Source organism: Arvicanthis niloticus, chromosome 2 (assembly GCF_011762505.2).
Source record: "Arvicanthis niloticus isolate mArvNil1 chromosome 2, mArvNil1.pat.X, whole genome shotgun sequence".
NCBI classification, from domain to species: domain Eukaryota; kingdom Metazoa; phylum Chordata; class Mammalia; order Rodentia; family Muridae; genus Arvicanthis; species Arvicanthis niloticus.
The window spans coordinates 10,487,337-10,502,256 of record NC_047659.1 but is presented as its reverse complement, the minus strand read 5'-3'; the positions used below and the strand labels follow the sequence as shown (position 1 = coordinate 10,502,256).

The 14,920-nt window shown below is 45.8% G+C and overlaps 1 protein-coding gene across 13 annotated transcripts in view; it reads left to right on the top strand.

The window, feature by feature from the left end:
- Ralgps1 (Ral GEF with PH domain and SH3 binding motif 1) overlaps positions 1-14,920 on the top strand; it is a 252,182-nt gene that overhangs the window by 51,172 nt on the left and 186,090 nt on the right. For all 13 annotated transcript variants that reach the window (XM_034496562.2, XM_034496560.2, XM_076928534.1 and 10 more), the window contains one exon: positions 6,278-6,328. In XM_034496562.2, the coding sequence (XP_034352453.1) occupies positions 6,278-6,328 (51 nt within the window). The remainder of the gene's footprint in view (positions 1-6,277; positions 6,329-14,920) is intronic.

The window sequence follows — 14,920 nt, the reverse complement described above, 5'->3', positions numbered from 1 at the left end:
GCTGGGTAGAGTGGTGCACACCTTAAATCTTCACACTCAGGAGGCAGAGGCAGGCAGGTCCTTGTGAGTTGGAGGACAGCCTGGTCTTCATAGTGAGTTTCAGGACAGCCATAGCTACATAGTGAGACTGTGTCTAAATAACAGAAAGAAAGGGAAAGGAAGGGATGCCCTGGTACAAGAAAGTGTAGGGCATACCACCTACAGTTACAAGGGACGATGAGTGTGTGGGTCCATAGATGTGTGTGTGCATGATGGCATCATGTTGATCCACAGAGTGTGTGCGTATACACATGACAGCAGCTTATGGATCCATAGTGTGTGTGTGCGCACACATGATAGTAGTATGTGGACCCACAGTTTGTGTGTGTGTTCACGCCACACGCGCGCACTCATATGACAGAAACATGTGGATCCTCAGTGTGTGTATGTGCGTGCACACCCGTGCGTGCGTGTACACATGACAGCAGCTGCAACCCGAGTTCTGGAAGGACACAACAGTCATCATCAGCATACAAATGCTTTAATGGAGGAAACTTCTTGTGAGAATATGTGAAGAGATGCAAATAGCCTTAATATGTAGAATGACAGAAATGTCAGGAGAAAACCCAGCATTAGCAGGGATTAGTTGTATCTGGCCAATGTGTATAGACCTTTCACTTTTTTTTTTTTTAAGTCAGGCACTTACTGTGTAGTCCTGACTTTCCCGTAACTCACTCTCTAGACCAGGCTGACTTTGAAATCAGAGATCTGCTTGCCTCTGTCTCGCAAGTGCTGGGATTAAATGTGTGAGCCACTATGGCCATCTTCATTCACTCATCTTAATAGAGGCATATATAACATTCAGATGTTTGAAGAACCATGATTTTAAAATCCAATCCCTATTTCAGAATGTTGCCACTATAGCTGATGGTCCAATATCTAGCTACACTTCTGTTTGTGTCTCTGTTGTATTGTCACCTAGATCTCTGTAAAAGTCCTATATGACTGTGCTTCTCCTATGTTTCTCAGGGTTCTGTCAGTGATGTGATCATTCCCTCTCTAGGAGATAATATGTAAACCTGGGGCATGGCAGGGCCAAGGGGAGCTTGCTACTTATCAGTATGGGAACAGCTAGTAGCTTCATGCTCTGTTCATCATGTTGTGTTTCCTGGACACAATCATTTTGCTCTGAATTTAACCTTAGGGAAGAGTGTGGTCTGTGTTGCTCTTAGGAGCACACGCTAAGCATTTCGAGAAGAATACGTAAATGTCCATAACTTACTCACAAGTGGCTTGTAACTCCCATGGTCGAGGCCTCCATGGTTGTGTTTGTCATTCCTGGGCTGTGGTCACGGCTCCCGTGGTTCTGATTATGGCTTCAGTGGCTGTAGTTTGTGGTTTTTGAAGCTGTGGTTCTGGCCTCCTGTGACTCCTATGGCTTGAGTTGTGGCTTCTGTAGCTCTGGTCATGGCCTTTGTACCTCTGATGATAGATCTCATGGCTGTGGCTGTGGCACTGGCCATGGCTACCATTGCTCTGCCGATGGCTTCCCTTAGCTCTCATGAGCTCTTAACTCAAGAGTACTGTTGGAATTGACTGTGAGTGGTTGAAGCTAATCATTGGTAGAAGGATCTAATGGCAGACTATCAGGTATGTTCTATTATACAGTACAATATTAGCCAACAACTTTTGTTTGCTTATTGTGGTCTTGAGAAAGCTTTACATAAAGGTTACGGCTCGTATGTGAGAATTTAGTGTGGTACTGTTAGGAATCTGTATATTCATCATAATTTTTTTTTTTTCTTTTTGGCTAACCAGCTAGTTTCCCATGTCATACCACTTTTTCTTGGAGTTGTGGGGGGTGTACAGTGCTCTGATAGGTCCCATCCAGGCTGTAACATTCATTCATCCCAATGCAGTGGTGTCATGTAGTGTGAGATGATTGGGTACTTCTTTCTCTTCAGAGCCTGGCTCAGTGTTGAGTGGCCCTGGTTCCTGGGGATGAGGAAAAACATAGCAGGTTTGGCCAGTTGACCTGAGGTCTGACTAGTGCTTCCTGTTCAGGCTCTCTGCTGGGTGAATTGGTACCTGGAAACAGGTGGGGAATGGCCCCTGGCCTCACCTTGCAGGCCCCTAGCTCCGTGGGCGTACCCGTCAGCTCTGCAGCCCTCATACTGCTGGGAAAGGGTTGCTCAGCAGCAGCCTTTGAACAAGTTTGGCGTGCTCATAAAGTATTGTGACATTGGTGACTTGGGGAGTTTTCCTTGGGTAGTTGTCTTGCTAGAGGTTTGCCCTGGATGTTGCATCCATTCTAGTCAGAGTGGAGAGGTAGAAATGGAGCAGGTCTCTGAAACACAGGCTCTCTATGTTTGGAACAGACAGGCCCCATCTTGGGAGCAGCACTGTTGGTATTTTTGTTGTTGTTTTGTTTTCCTCTTTGTGTGTACTTGTGCACTTGGCTGTGCGTGGCCACGGAGGCCAGGGGTCAATGCTGGGTGTCCCTCCCGATTGCTCTCCGTCTTTCATGTTTTGAGACGGGGTCTCTTGTTGGCCTGGGGCTCACACTAGGCTCATCTGCTGTCATGGGAGCTCCAGGGATCCCCTTGTCCCTGCTTCCTGGCACTGAGGTTGAAGCCACATCCTGCCATGTCCAGCATGTATGAGCATGCTGGGATCCACACTCAGGCCCTGTGCTGGAACAGCAAGCGTTTACCCATCACCTGTGTCCACATCCACTGCTGATGTGTCTGAGGAGACAGTCCGAGTACAGTTTCAATCTGACAGCCTGAGCTGGCATCAGGCTGGCAACAGACCATTCAAAGAGACATGGTTGGTATGTTGTCATTGCTGGAAATTCTGTAGTCAACTTGTCAGTAAATAGCCATAGGAGAGAACATCTCATTTTCCCATCAGCCTTGGGCTTTCTCTTTAGTGTCATTGCACACACACTGCTGGTCCCCACTGGACAGAAGTACAGGGGAGGTTTTCAAGGTTCCCTAAGCTGTTGGCTTCAAATCTCATGTTTTCAAAGGGTCTTTCTGCTCCCTGTGTAGTAGCACATGGCTAACAACCCCAGTGTATATATAACAGAAAAGGTAGCAGTTGTCTGGTCTGCCCAGGATGGGGCTCTGTGCTCTGTGGGCCTATAACACTCACTAGCCTCTCTCCACATCATGAGGACTGGATCCAAGGTATACAGATGTCTTACAACCCTTGCCACCATGGGGTAAGCACAGGAGCTGGGATTCCGTCAGGTGCCTCATTGTTCTTGGTACCATTAGTGGCATTATTTCCCTCTGTGCCCTGGGAGGGAAAGGCTGCTTACTGTCGTGCTCATTTCCCTCCTGTTCCATTCTGAGGATGCTATGCTGTGGTCAGTTGTTTTGTGCTTTTCAGCAACTCACTAACTTCAGACCACCTTTAAATTGTGCCAGAACCTGGCTATAGTTCTATGTCTGTGCCCTGGCTCTGGTGACAGGTAACATGTATTGCCATTTTTCTCCAGTGTTTTCTTGGTATAAGGATTTTTGGTGGCTCAGTCTAACAGCCTCTGTTTCCTTCTCTGTAGAGCAACTTTGGCATGTGAATGTTCTGCCAAAATGGTGGGCCTTATGTCCAGGCGTTTGGGCTGTACATGCATGTGCTAGTACATGAGCCTGTCTCTGTATCAGCATCAGCTACATTTGTCATTACCACCCCCCCCCATGCATGCACACACAATTTATTATTGTCACATCAGACATTCTGCATCTCTTATTTTGAATTCTACCATGCAGCCTGCAAGGTCTGAATGTGTCCCACTGGGTAGGTTCAGTAGACCAAGTGTCACAAAGGCCCATGGTCCTCCTCCCTGTCTCAGAGGCATGTGGTGACTTATACCTGGCTCCATGTGTCACACAAAGATGGGTAAGTCACGAAGTGATCTTGGCCCCAGTCCCCAAATGAGGATCTGCTTTTGGTCCCATCAGTGGCATCAGCACCTGTGTGCTGCTGTGGTGTCATCTCCTGAACCGACCAGCAGACAGAAGACAACGGACACGGGATCTCCTTCCCAACACGGTTTATTCAGGAACCTTGAAGTATCGCGAAAGGCCCCCAAAAACCCTAGCTCCCAGCCCTTAAATCTGTGTCCTCTCCAGTCAGAACCTGCCACAGTCATTCTTGATTGGTGCTGAGCGCATACGTCACATGGCCCAATCTTACGTAACAATGAACAAGCGAAATGCATGCACAGTAAAGCCTAGCCTATGTGCCACCCAGGCTTCCTGAAATGGTGAACCAACACGCCAGGGGCGTCTGGCACCCAGCCAGGTGCCATCTTGAGTTCCACTCCCCACACTATGGGAGGGCCCTGCTCTGTTTTCCTTTTGTGCAGAGGGCAGTAGGAATGGGGCGGCCATGCTGCACTGCCTGCAAGTTCCCAGAGCTGCCTCTTTGCTTCTGCTCTGAGCTCACCAAGGGCCAATGAATGATCAACAGTTCAGGGTCTCAGATGGGTCTGTGGACACATCTCCATTAGTTTTCTACCATGTACTTTTGGGGAGGTAGAGACTTCAGAAGAGAAGTCAAATTTTAATTAAAATTAAATTTGAATAGTAGTATCTCTATTGTGCAAATTTAAAGACACTGTATCTAGAAGTTTTTAAAATTAGAAAAATAATTCATAGTTGAAGCAGAAAGCCAAGTATCATAAATATTTCCAGACTAAAATGTTCATCTTACTCCCTGCCTCACTTCCAAATGACTGTGATCAGTTCTGTGGCTGTTAGTTAATCACATACTCAAAAGGAAGGCACGGGCAGAGAGTTATAAGGAGGGATGTGGTAGAGAGGGCAGCACAGAAATCTATCCTATCTCTCATCAACAATAAAAGTAACTCTGAATATATTAAGATGACCTGAAATTGAAAGTAATAGAAGAATACACTCATGACACAGAATACACATGCATGACAGGCTATGCTTCAGGGCAGTGCTTCTCAACCTGTGGGTCGTAACCCACACAGGGGTTGCATATCAGTTATCCTGCATAGCAGATATTTACATTATAATTTATATCAGCAGCAAAGTTACAGTTATGAAGTAGCAATGAAAATAACTTTATAGATGAGGTAACACAGCATGAGGACTGCATTAAAGAATCACAGCATTGGGAGGGTTGAAAACCACTGCTCTAGGGGCATGAAGAGGGCAAGACATGAAAGCAGTAATGGACTGACAGGGTTACATCAGACACAGAGACTCTCCCAGCAAAAGAAGCAGTCAGCAGGGTGAAGGAATGCCTCCAGGATGAGAGAAAACACTTGCAAACTATACATTCTGCAAGAGGTTAGTATCCAGACTACATAAGGAGCTTCAGAAAGCTCACTAGCAAAAAGCACAAATGAAACCAAAATAAACCCAGAGAGATGACAGCATTCATGACTGATCAGTGGATCTGGTGGGCTTGCAGAGAAGGCATGCAGGAGGCCACGGAACATGGAAGGATGCCCAGAAGTCAGCAGAAAAAGGCAACTTAAATCCATGAGAGCTCGTTAACTCTAGGAAAATGGCTGCTACCACAAAGTTGAGGACAGCACCCACTGATGCAGAGGAAGGAATTCCTATGTGTGCCGTGGCTAGGTGCGCACATTAGTGTAGCCGTTACAGAAAACAATGACACTGTTTCTCAGAAAACTGAAGAACTGCTCTGGGTTGCAGCAACCAGCACTGGCTACATCTCCAAAGCCAGCAAAGTAGTCTAGCGTTCTGTTTATTGAAACCCTGTCTACAGTATCAAGACCTGTAAACAAATGGAGTGGGTAAACCAGGCATGGATCAAATGGTGCACACACACAGTAGGTTATTATTCAACCATAAAAAAGAAGGAATTCTTGTCAGGTAAGACAACACAGGTGGAACCAGAGAGTATTCTGTTAGGTGAAGCAAGCCAGGCTTAGAAAGACATGTGCCACATGGTCTCTCTTATATGTTATGTATATGGAAATGTGGCTTCCTGAAGTGAAGGAGTCTGGGAAGAGGGATGGGGTGGGGAGGGACTGATCCGGGGAGAAAGAAGTCTCAGCCTGTGTTAGTGCAGAGGGTGAGCTATGTCCTGCAGAAAGCTTGGAGGATTTCACGTGTTTTATCATGAAGAAATGATGATGAATCTGAGAAGACAGATACGTCTAAACTGGTTTAAATATTACCCATTGTGCATGACTGTTTAATCATTACATGGTACCCCATGAATGCTCAAGATTCTCTTTATCAGGTTTCTATCTAAAAGCCTCTAACCAGGTATCCCTATTCTCTTATAGAGTCAGATCACATTGATGGACATCCCCGTGTTCAAAGCCATCCAGCCAGAGGTCTGTACCATCATGTAATCCCACTGGGACTGGGGATGGGGAGGGTGATCTGCTGAAGCCTCACAGATACATGTGCCCATTTTGAGTTGGGATTTGGGTTCTGCTGAGAAAGTCCCATCTGGCCCAGTCTGGCAGAGCAGAGCAGCTGCTGCCCCAGTCTGTGCTGTGCAGCCTGCCTCTTTGTCCCAGGCACATGAGGGTTGTTTGGCTGGAGCTTTCTCTGTGCTGATGTCACATCCTGGTGGCTGCCTTGCTTCTGTTTTTGAAACTAGTTGCCACAGCAAACCTCACATGTTTATATTAAAAGCATATGTGCATTTTTAGAAGTGATAAGGGGAAGAGTCAATTTGGGTCTTTAGAAATGAAGAGGACGAATGACATCCTCCAGTTAGTGAAGAGGTTTTAGTTATTTTACCCAGAGTTCCTTTTCTTTGCTAGCAAGTAACAAATCCGTTTCAGAAAGCCAAACAGAGACAAGAACCTTCCCATGGTGTTTTCACACAGGGAAAGCTACTGGGTGTAAGTGTCCCTACCATTAGCTCTACTTCCCATCTTCCTCCCTCTCCTGTCTGCATGTGTGGTCTCATGTCACCTCCCCAAAGGATCCACATTTACAGCTTCCCACACTGACAACACAGTTTTCTCTCTAGCCCAGTTTAGTCATGTGGCCAGTGTGAAGTCACCTATGGGCAAGGGGTCAGGATAAGCAGAAACTGCTGATACCGCCTGGCCTTGGGTGAGCTGCAGGTATAGGGAGACAGCCTGGAGGCCTGCTGCAGTTGCAGTGTGGTGAGAGCACACCTACCTTTACAGTGACTTCAGCTTTCAATGGAGCCAAAGTGCCCAGGCCAACCATAGCCCAGCCCTCCAGCACAGGAAGACTCCATACTGCAGGCTTGCTGTGCAGTAACAGTGGCTATGTTAGTTGGGCTTTACACACTGGGGCTTAGCTCTGCCTGCTGTTTTCACAGTGATGCTGCCTTTCCCTGTCTCATCCTAATGTGAACAGTTCACTGTTCCTAGTTAGCAATTCTCTGCCTCCGGGAGCTTTGTTGGCTGCAATCATATGATGGTTGCCTTCCTTCTCAGCCAGCTCTCTCCAGATTTCTCTGTTTTTTTTTTCACTCAGTTTTTTGAGATGTGGTCTTATGATCTTAATATATCTCAGGCTACCCTTGAACTTTCTGTGTAGCCAAGGATGACCTTAAGCTCCTGATCACCCTGCTTTTGCCTCCTGAGTGCTCAGACTTCGGGTGTGTGCTACCATTCCTGGTAGCTGAGGCTACCTCTGATTATATTCTCAAAGCTTTGATCTGGAGCCCTTTAGACGTCTGAGGCTTTGTTCTACAACCTGAATGTCAAGGGTGATGACTCAGTCTGTCAGGGGTCCCCTGCTGTCCAAGTGTGACGGGAGTCAAGTCAGGGCAGCATTATATCTACACTCATCAACAAGGGCCAGGTGAAACCCTTCTCTGGGGTACTATAGCATGCAGGGAGCCTTGCCAGGTGACATCTTAAGGTTGTGCCCAGACATTAAAGTGCATGTGTTTTCCTTTTATATTTCATCTTAGAGTTATAAGTCTCAGAGTCACTAGGATAGCTGTCCAAGTACAGGCTTCCCAGACTAGCACCCCTGCCTGGACCTGATAAATCTTCACCTCTGGGTCAGTCCTGGAACCCAGTTGATACTAAGGTGACTGTCAGAGAGTGAAGAGCCAGAGCCAACTGCTGTGAACTATTTAGAGCAACCCAGGTGTGAATACTAGGGCCTATGGCAGGTTACCCAAAAATGGAGGCCATTCCTCATTCTCAAACTATGGTTGGAAGGACCTGGGAGCCACCTCACTTCTTTGCTGCTGTTGTTATTGTTAGCAGACCAAAAACTGGAACTTTTCCTTTTGAGGATGCCTTCCCCGTTGTGGTAGGACCACCCCAGAGTGGAAGGGCATAAATAAGGCAGTTGTATGATGTAGGTCAGACTTTCTGAGAAGCAGAGGCTCATGTGTGACAGGTGAGTGGGCTGGACTGCCAGCAGGTGAACAGGTCTGTGGCCAAGACCTTTCAGGCCTGACTGCACAGAATGAAAAGGAATAAAAGCAAAGTCCACATCCTGGACTCCCTGCTGGAGGCTCCAACTGCATGGCTTAGAGTGGGGTCTCTGATGTGCTCTGAGTGAGTGGTCTGTAGCTAAGGCTCAGAACCCCAGGAGCACATTCTAAAAGCAATGGCAGTGGCTTTGTGAAACCTCAAGGCCATTCAAGGCATGCTCTTCTGGTTTGATCTAGATTACTCTTGAGTTTAGCCCTACACAGATAAAACAAGTAATTGTGGCTGCAGACCATACAACCAGGACTTGACTCAGGCCATCTGCCTGCCTACTACTGCAGATCATATGGCTTCAGCCTTTGCTGGTGTAGCTATGGGTATGGTTTCAGGGAGCACATGTCTAGGAAGTAGTTGTTGACCCTTTGCCAGTAGGGCAGTAGAGCTGACTGGGCTTCTGGGCTTTTCTTGGGAGGAGATACCAGCTGTTTCTCCTTGTTGGCCATTATGCCAGTGGCCCCAGATCTCTGCTTTCTTCATGTCTTCCTCCCAACGTTAGGAAGTTATTGTCTGCTGACATTGCACTTGTGAGTGTGGAGTTGAGAAACATGGCCTAAGAAGATGGCTCAGCAGGGCCATGATTCTTGATACTGGATTTCTTCAGGGCTTCCATCTAACTGCAACTATGGAGAGATTCAGACATTGTTGGATGGCATCCGGGGGTGCTTCTGGAACAGTATCCCAGGCAGTGGGATTTACATGCACACAGATGTGTCATGGAGACTTTGACGAAAGTGGAGAGGCAGGAGAGACCTGAAGCCCCATGTAGTACTCAGCCATATGTGTCTTTGAGTTTCTGGTGCTGCTAAGAAGGTAGTTCTCAGTAGTGAGTGGTGCTTAGAGCCCCACCCACTCAGGCCCTTGCCTCTGTGTCCCTGCCCTCCACATCTGATGCTCGGTGGCCCATTGCCTGTGTACGGGCTTGCAGATGTGCAGGTGCTGATGTGCCTGGCTGTTGGGTGATGCAAGGTGAGTGTGGATTCTGGGACAGGCGTCTTGGGCAGGGCTTTCACTGGCTTCTTCTAGCTGCCTTCTGATACTCCTGCTGACCCTCACTTCCTTTTATGTACTGAAGAAAGGGAGTGCTGTGATGTGCCACATCAGTTCTCTGTTGCTGGGTGACGAGCCACCAGACAGACTGGGGTTCAAGAATGGTCTGGATAGGTGGTCTTGTTCAGGGGCTTATAGGAGGCTGTAATCAGGTGAAGGTGCAGCCAGGTTTGGAGACCTGCCTCCACTGTGGTTTCCACCTGACATCTGCTAAGTTATCCTGACTGATGTCATACAGAACATTGCATAAGGCTACTAAAAGGCCCTCATGGTATGTTAGTATTCCTGTGGTGTTGTCTCTAGAGGCTATCTAAAGAAGCAGGGTAGAGGCCATAATGACTGTGGCCTGGCCCTGGAGTCCAGGCCTGCCCTTCCCACAGTATTCTACTAGACTCACACATCAGCCTATTCAGTGAGGCAGGTACACAAGGTTGAGCACTGGGAAGTAGGAATTACTGGGGCAGCCTGTCACAGAGCCCGTGTGATTCTAAGACTTTAGTCATTGGGACTTTGGTAACATTTTACCTCTTTAAGTTTGTGTTTCCTCATTCATAGAATGGGGATGGTGAGTATCACCCATGGAAAGTCATTTAAACATGGGGAATGTATGAAGAATACACGGTACAGAGACTGGGGTTCTGGAAGGCTTAACCATCAAAGCTTTAGGTACATGCTGGGCATTGTGCTCTGTGATCAAAGACTACCTGTACAATGTCGTTTAATGCTCAGCTTCCCATGAGACAAGTTCATTAACAGACAGTAATGTGAGTGCAGGAGCTAATTGTCGAGTGAAAAAGTGATGGGAGCTGTGTTCATACCCTTGCAGCTGGCATCACTGTATGTATGTGTGTGTATGTGTATGTATATATATATGGATGTATGTGTGTATGTATATATGTGTATGTGCGTGTATGTATATATATATGGATGTATGTGTGTATGTATATGTGTGTTTGTATGTATGTATATGTGTGTTTGCATGTATGTATATATGGATGTATGTGTGAATGTATGTATGTGTATGTATGTGTATATGACAGTGATGATGTGACAGTGATGATGGTTTGTGTGTGTGTTCTGTTTGTTCTTGGTACGCAGTCCTTTGCAATGAGTTTGTGGGTGTTTATACTTCCTGTGTGTTTCTATCAGTTTGGTTCACATTCCTTTGCTGCAGAAGCTGTCCTGTCCTTGGCTGACAGGCAGTGTCAGCATTGGCCCTGAAACCTTTTAACATGACTCCGCTGGTGTTGACTGTTTCATGCTTTTTGGCCCAATAAGGTGCTTAGAGTTGTGTCAGCTTTGGTGCCAAGGCCTGCATCAGGCCTTCTCGGGACTGTGGGTCCCTTTTGTTGAGATGGTGTTTAGATGCCAAGTTGCATGGAAGAGGGTAATGCTGGAGTGCTGTTGCTGTTTTTAGTCTTTTTTTGGTGAAATGCAGCCTGGGTGGAGCTATTTTCTAGGAGAAAAGCTTCAACTTTGTAGCTAGTGTCGCTGTTCCCTCAGTGTCTTTGCCAGGTGCCACTTTGGCTCTGTGACTGAGCTTTGCTTGTGAGAATGAGCACCAGCAGCTGTGTGGATGCTGAGCTGAGGTGGCAAACCTTGAACTCCCACTAGCTTCCTCTTGACACTTCCACATGATGTACCAGCTGCTACTCATGTGTCAGTCAGTCCCCAGAGAAGACACTGCAGATAACCTGCACTGAGCCAAAGAACCCTCACCCATAAGCTAAGCCACGTTGCTCTGCAGACCCGGGAACACGATGGCATGTTCCATTCCCTGTCTGTGACTGAGGAATGGTGGGCCCTCAGGGCTGAGCACATTCCTTACATGCCATTGTCACGTCTTAGAGGCTGACTCAGTCTTCCCAGTTCTCAGCTGCCCCATCCTGATGTTTCTTTCTTTTCTTTTTTTTCTAAAACAAAACCTTTAATGACTTTTTTTTGACAATTTCATATGTATATACAATGTAACTTAATCATATTCACCCCAGTTTTTCCCTCCCTCCTCCCCTGCTATTCTCCCAACACACTTCCTTCCCAATTTCTTGTCCTCCTCTTCCTTTTTAACTTTGTAACCCACTGAGTCCAATGAGTGCTGCCCTTGGGAATTATAAAATGAATTTATAATTCTTGCTAGCCTGAATAAAAGACACATTTCTCTGTGTGGTCCTGGCTGTCCTGGAACTCACTCTGTAGACCAGGCTGGCTTCAAACTCAGAAATCCGCCTGCCTCTGCCTCCCAAGTGCTGGGATTAAAGGCATGCGCCACCACTGCCTGGCTACCTCCATCTTCTTTATTTTACTTCTTCTTCTACCTGCAGCCCCTCACTGGATCCTCAAGTCCCACATTTCTCCTTCCACTGCCCAGTCACAGGCTCTAACCTTTTATTGATCAGTTAAATTAGGGAGCAAGGTTCACATAGCATCACTTGGTGTACATAAGGATCTACTCGTTATGGGCAACCACATCTTTTTTTTTTTTATTTTATATTTTATTTACATTTAAGATGCCATCCCCTTTCCACATTTCCCCTCCCTAGAATACCCCTGTCCCATGCCCCCCCTTTCCTTTTTGCTTTTATACGATTTTTTAAAAATGTTAATCAAAGGATTTATAAGTTTGGTAATGCTCAATCAGAAGCGTAACCCAATACCCAACCTAGATATAAAAACTATCTTTGACTGGTGGAGACATGTGAACATCTGCCTCCATGCCCCCTCTCTCTTTCTCTCTCTCATCACCTAGCTTCTCCTCTTCTTCATCTTCTCTCCTTGTTCCATCTCTTCCTCTCAGTACTCCTTCCCACTTAGCTCCTCCTACATATCACTCTTCCTGTTAAAGTAGAACTTTTCTCTCAAAATACAATTAGAGCATACTTATTCCTAATTGTACCAGTGAGGTACAAGATAGTCCTAATACCCAGTCCATCATTCTGTTGACTAACCAGAACCTCTGTCATCTCTTCTAACTAAAACACTTACTTTTGATCCTGGCTTTTTGGCTTTAGAATGAATGTCAGCTGAAATCCATCTGCTCAGATCTTTTCTCTCAAAATAAATAGCCAGGATTGGTTATGAGACTATAGGTCTTCAACCCCAATCAGAAATCCAGAATGACTGAGTTAACTGAAGTTATGGGAAGCACTAAGCATAGCTTCTAAAACTTAGCCAATTTATAGAGACCTCTGAACACCTGAAAAGCCCCTATACTACCGAACGTTGGAGCATCAAATCTTCAGCCTTCTGGCCCAGAATCATCTGACAGACCTTAGTGATGCAGGATTATTAAGGGCTGATTATTCTGTCTAGGCAGATATAACCAGTCGACTATTCTGCATGTGTGTCCTTTTCTGGACAGTAATTTGTCTGTAGATGGAGAGAGGCAATTCTTGCCTAGTGGCTGTTACCGCACAACTGGAGTATCTCCAAGGATGCTCAGTTTCTTCTTAGAATCCACGACAGGAAGCTGTCAGGAGCAGACAGGTCTCTAATCAAAATGAACATTAATATATAAATATTTGTAGTGTCAGTTCTATGGACTTCTGATGTTTTGAAAACCAACTATCCATGTAAGGTAACCTGGACTGTTGTCTGTTCACTCCTCTCAGCTATTTCTAAATAAAATATGGCAAACACCCTAACAATAAACTCAAAACCATGAATTTGCTATAGTCCCTTAACTCATAGGTTAACCGTCCCAAATCAGTTAAAAAAGTTAAAAAAGGGCTGGGTCTAGGCCTTGTATTTCTAAATGTGTTATACAGGCACAATGCCCATGAGAGTATCAATATTCATCTCATTTTTATATTAATAAGAGGCTCATACCAATGAAAACCTTAAATTTGAAATCAATGTAAATTTTGTACCATTTAAGAAATTATAACTTCATCTTGATAATAATTATACAGATTTCTACCAATAGGTTATGGCTATGTAATAAGTCCTAGCTAATCCCCCCTGTTCCAACAAAACCACTACTTTTCCCTAGAAAGACAGACCATTATTAACCACATTAGTCCCCAAGCTCAGGGAATAGGGGCGCTGACTCTTCTTTAACTTCTTCAAGCTGATTAAGGGCGTTGAGATTTTAGAAGAGGGGTAGGGGGAAGAGTAAGTTGATAAGCCTCTGATGCTGTGTCTTCACTGAATCCAGATGGAATTCCAGGACATCAGAGGTTTGGGCAGGTCTGCTCAGTATGCTTGATGAGTAGATACACCAAGGCTGTGTATTCTGCAATATACAATTCTCAGAACAAGTTTTAGTATCAAGAGAAAAAAAAAATTTTCCACCCCCAGGGGGCTGACTTTTTTTTTTAAAGATGTTGGTTCTGACGACTTTTTTTTTCACTTGTTAAAATTGGTTGTAGTATTTACGTTTCAGATTTTATCCTCTTACCCTACTTCCTCCCACCACCCAGAAACCTCCTCTCCCATCCCCCTCCTCATGCTTCTATGAGGCAGTGACTGCACCTACCCCCCCTCACTATCCCCTCCCCGCCCTCACATTCCCCCCCACCCCACTGTGTGTTCATTTTTTTTTTATGGGACCAAGAAACTCCTCTCCCATCTATGTCCGACAAGGCCGTCCTCCCCTACATATACCTCTGGAGTCTTGGGTTCCTCCCTATGTGTTCCCAGGCTGGTGGTTTAGACCCTGGGGGGCTCTGGTTGTTTGGTATTGTTGCTTTCCTCCTGGGGTCAATAACCCTTTCTGCTCCTTCAGTCCTCTCACTAAGTTCTCCATTGGGAATCCCCTGATCATATCAGTGGTTAACTGTGAACATTGTCCTCTGAGTGTGTTAGTCTTTGGCTGACCTCTAAGGAGACAGCTATATCATGTTCCTCACATTATGCACTTCCAGCCATCCACAACAGTGTTTAGCTTAGGTGGCTGTACATGGGGTGAATACCCAGGTGGAATGGTCTCCTGATGGCCCCTCCTTCAGTTTCTGTTCCATGTTTTGTTTCCCTATTTGCTCCCTTGAGCATTTTTATTTCTCGTTCTAAGTAGAACTGAGGCATCCCCTCTTGGTCTTCCTTCTTCATGAGCTTCATGTGGTCTGTGGGTTGAGTCTTCGATAATCCAAGCTTTTGGGCTAACATCCGTGGAGATATGTTTGTGTAACTATCTTCTTTTGGGGTTTTTGGAAGATTACTTTCTTGCTTTTTCTAGGTTGTAGTTTCCCTCCTTGTGTTGGAGTTTTCCACCAATTATTCTTTGAAGTGCTGGATTTGTGTTGAGATACTGTGTAAATTTGGATTTGTCATGGAATATTTTGGGTTCTCCATCAATAATGATTGAGAGTTTTGCTGGGTATAGTAGTCTGGGCTGGCATTTGTGTTCTCTTAGGGTCTGTATGATATCAGTCCAGGATCTTCTGGCTTTTATGGTCTCTGGTGAGAAGTCTGGTGTAATTCTTATAGGTCTGCCTTTATATG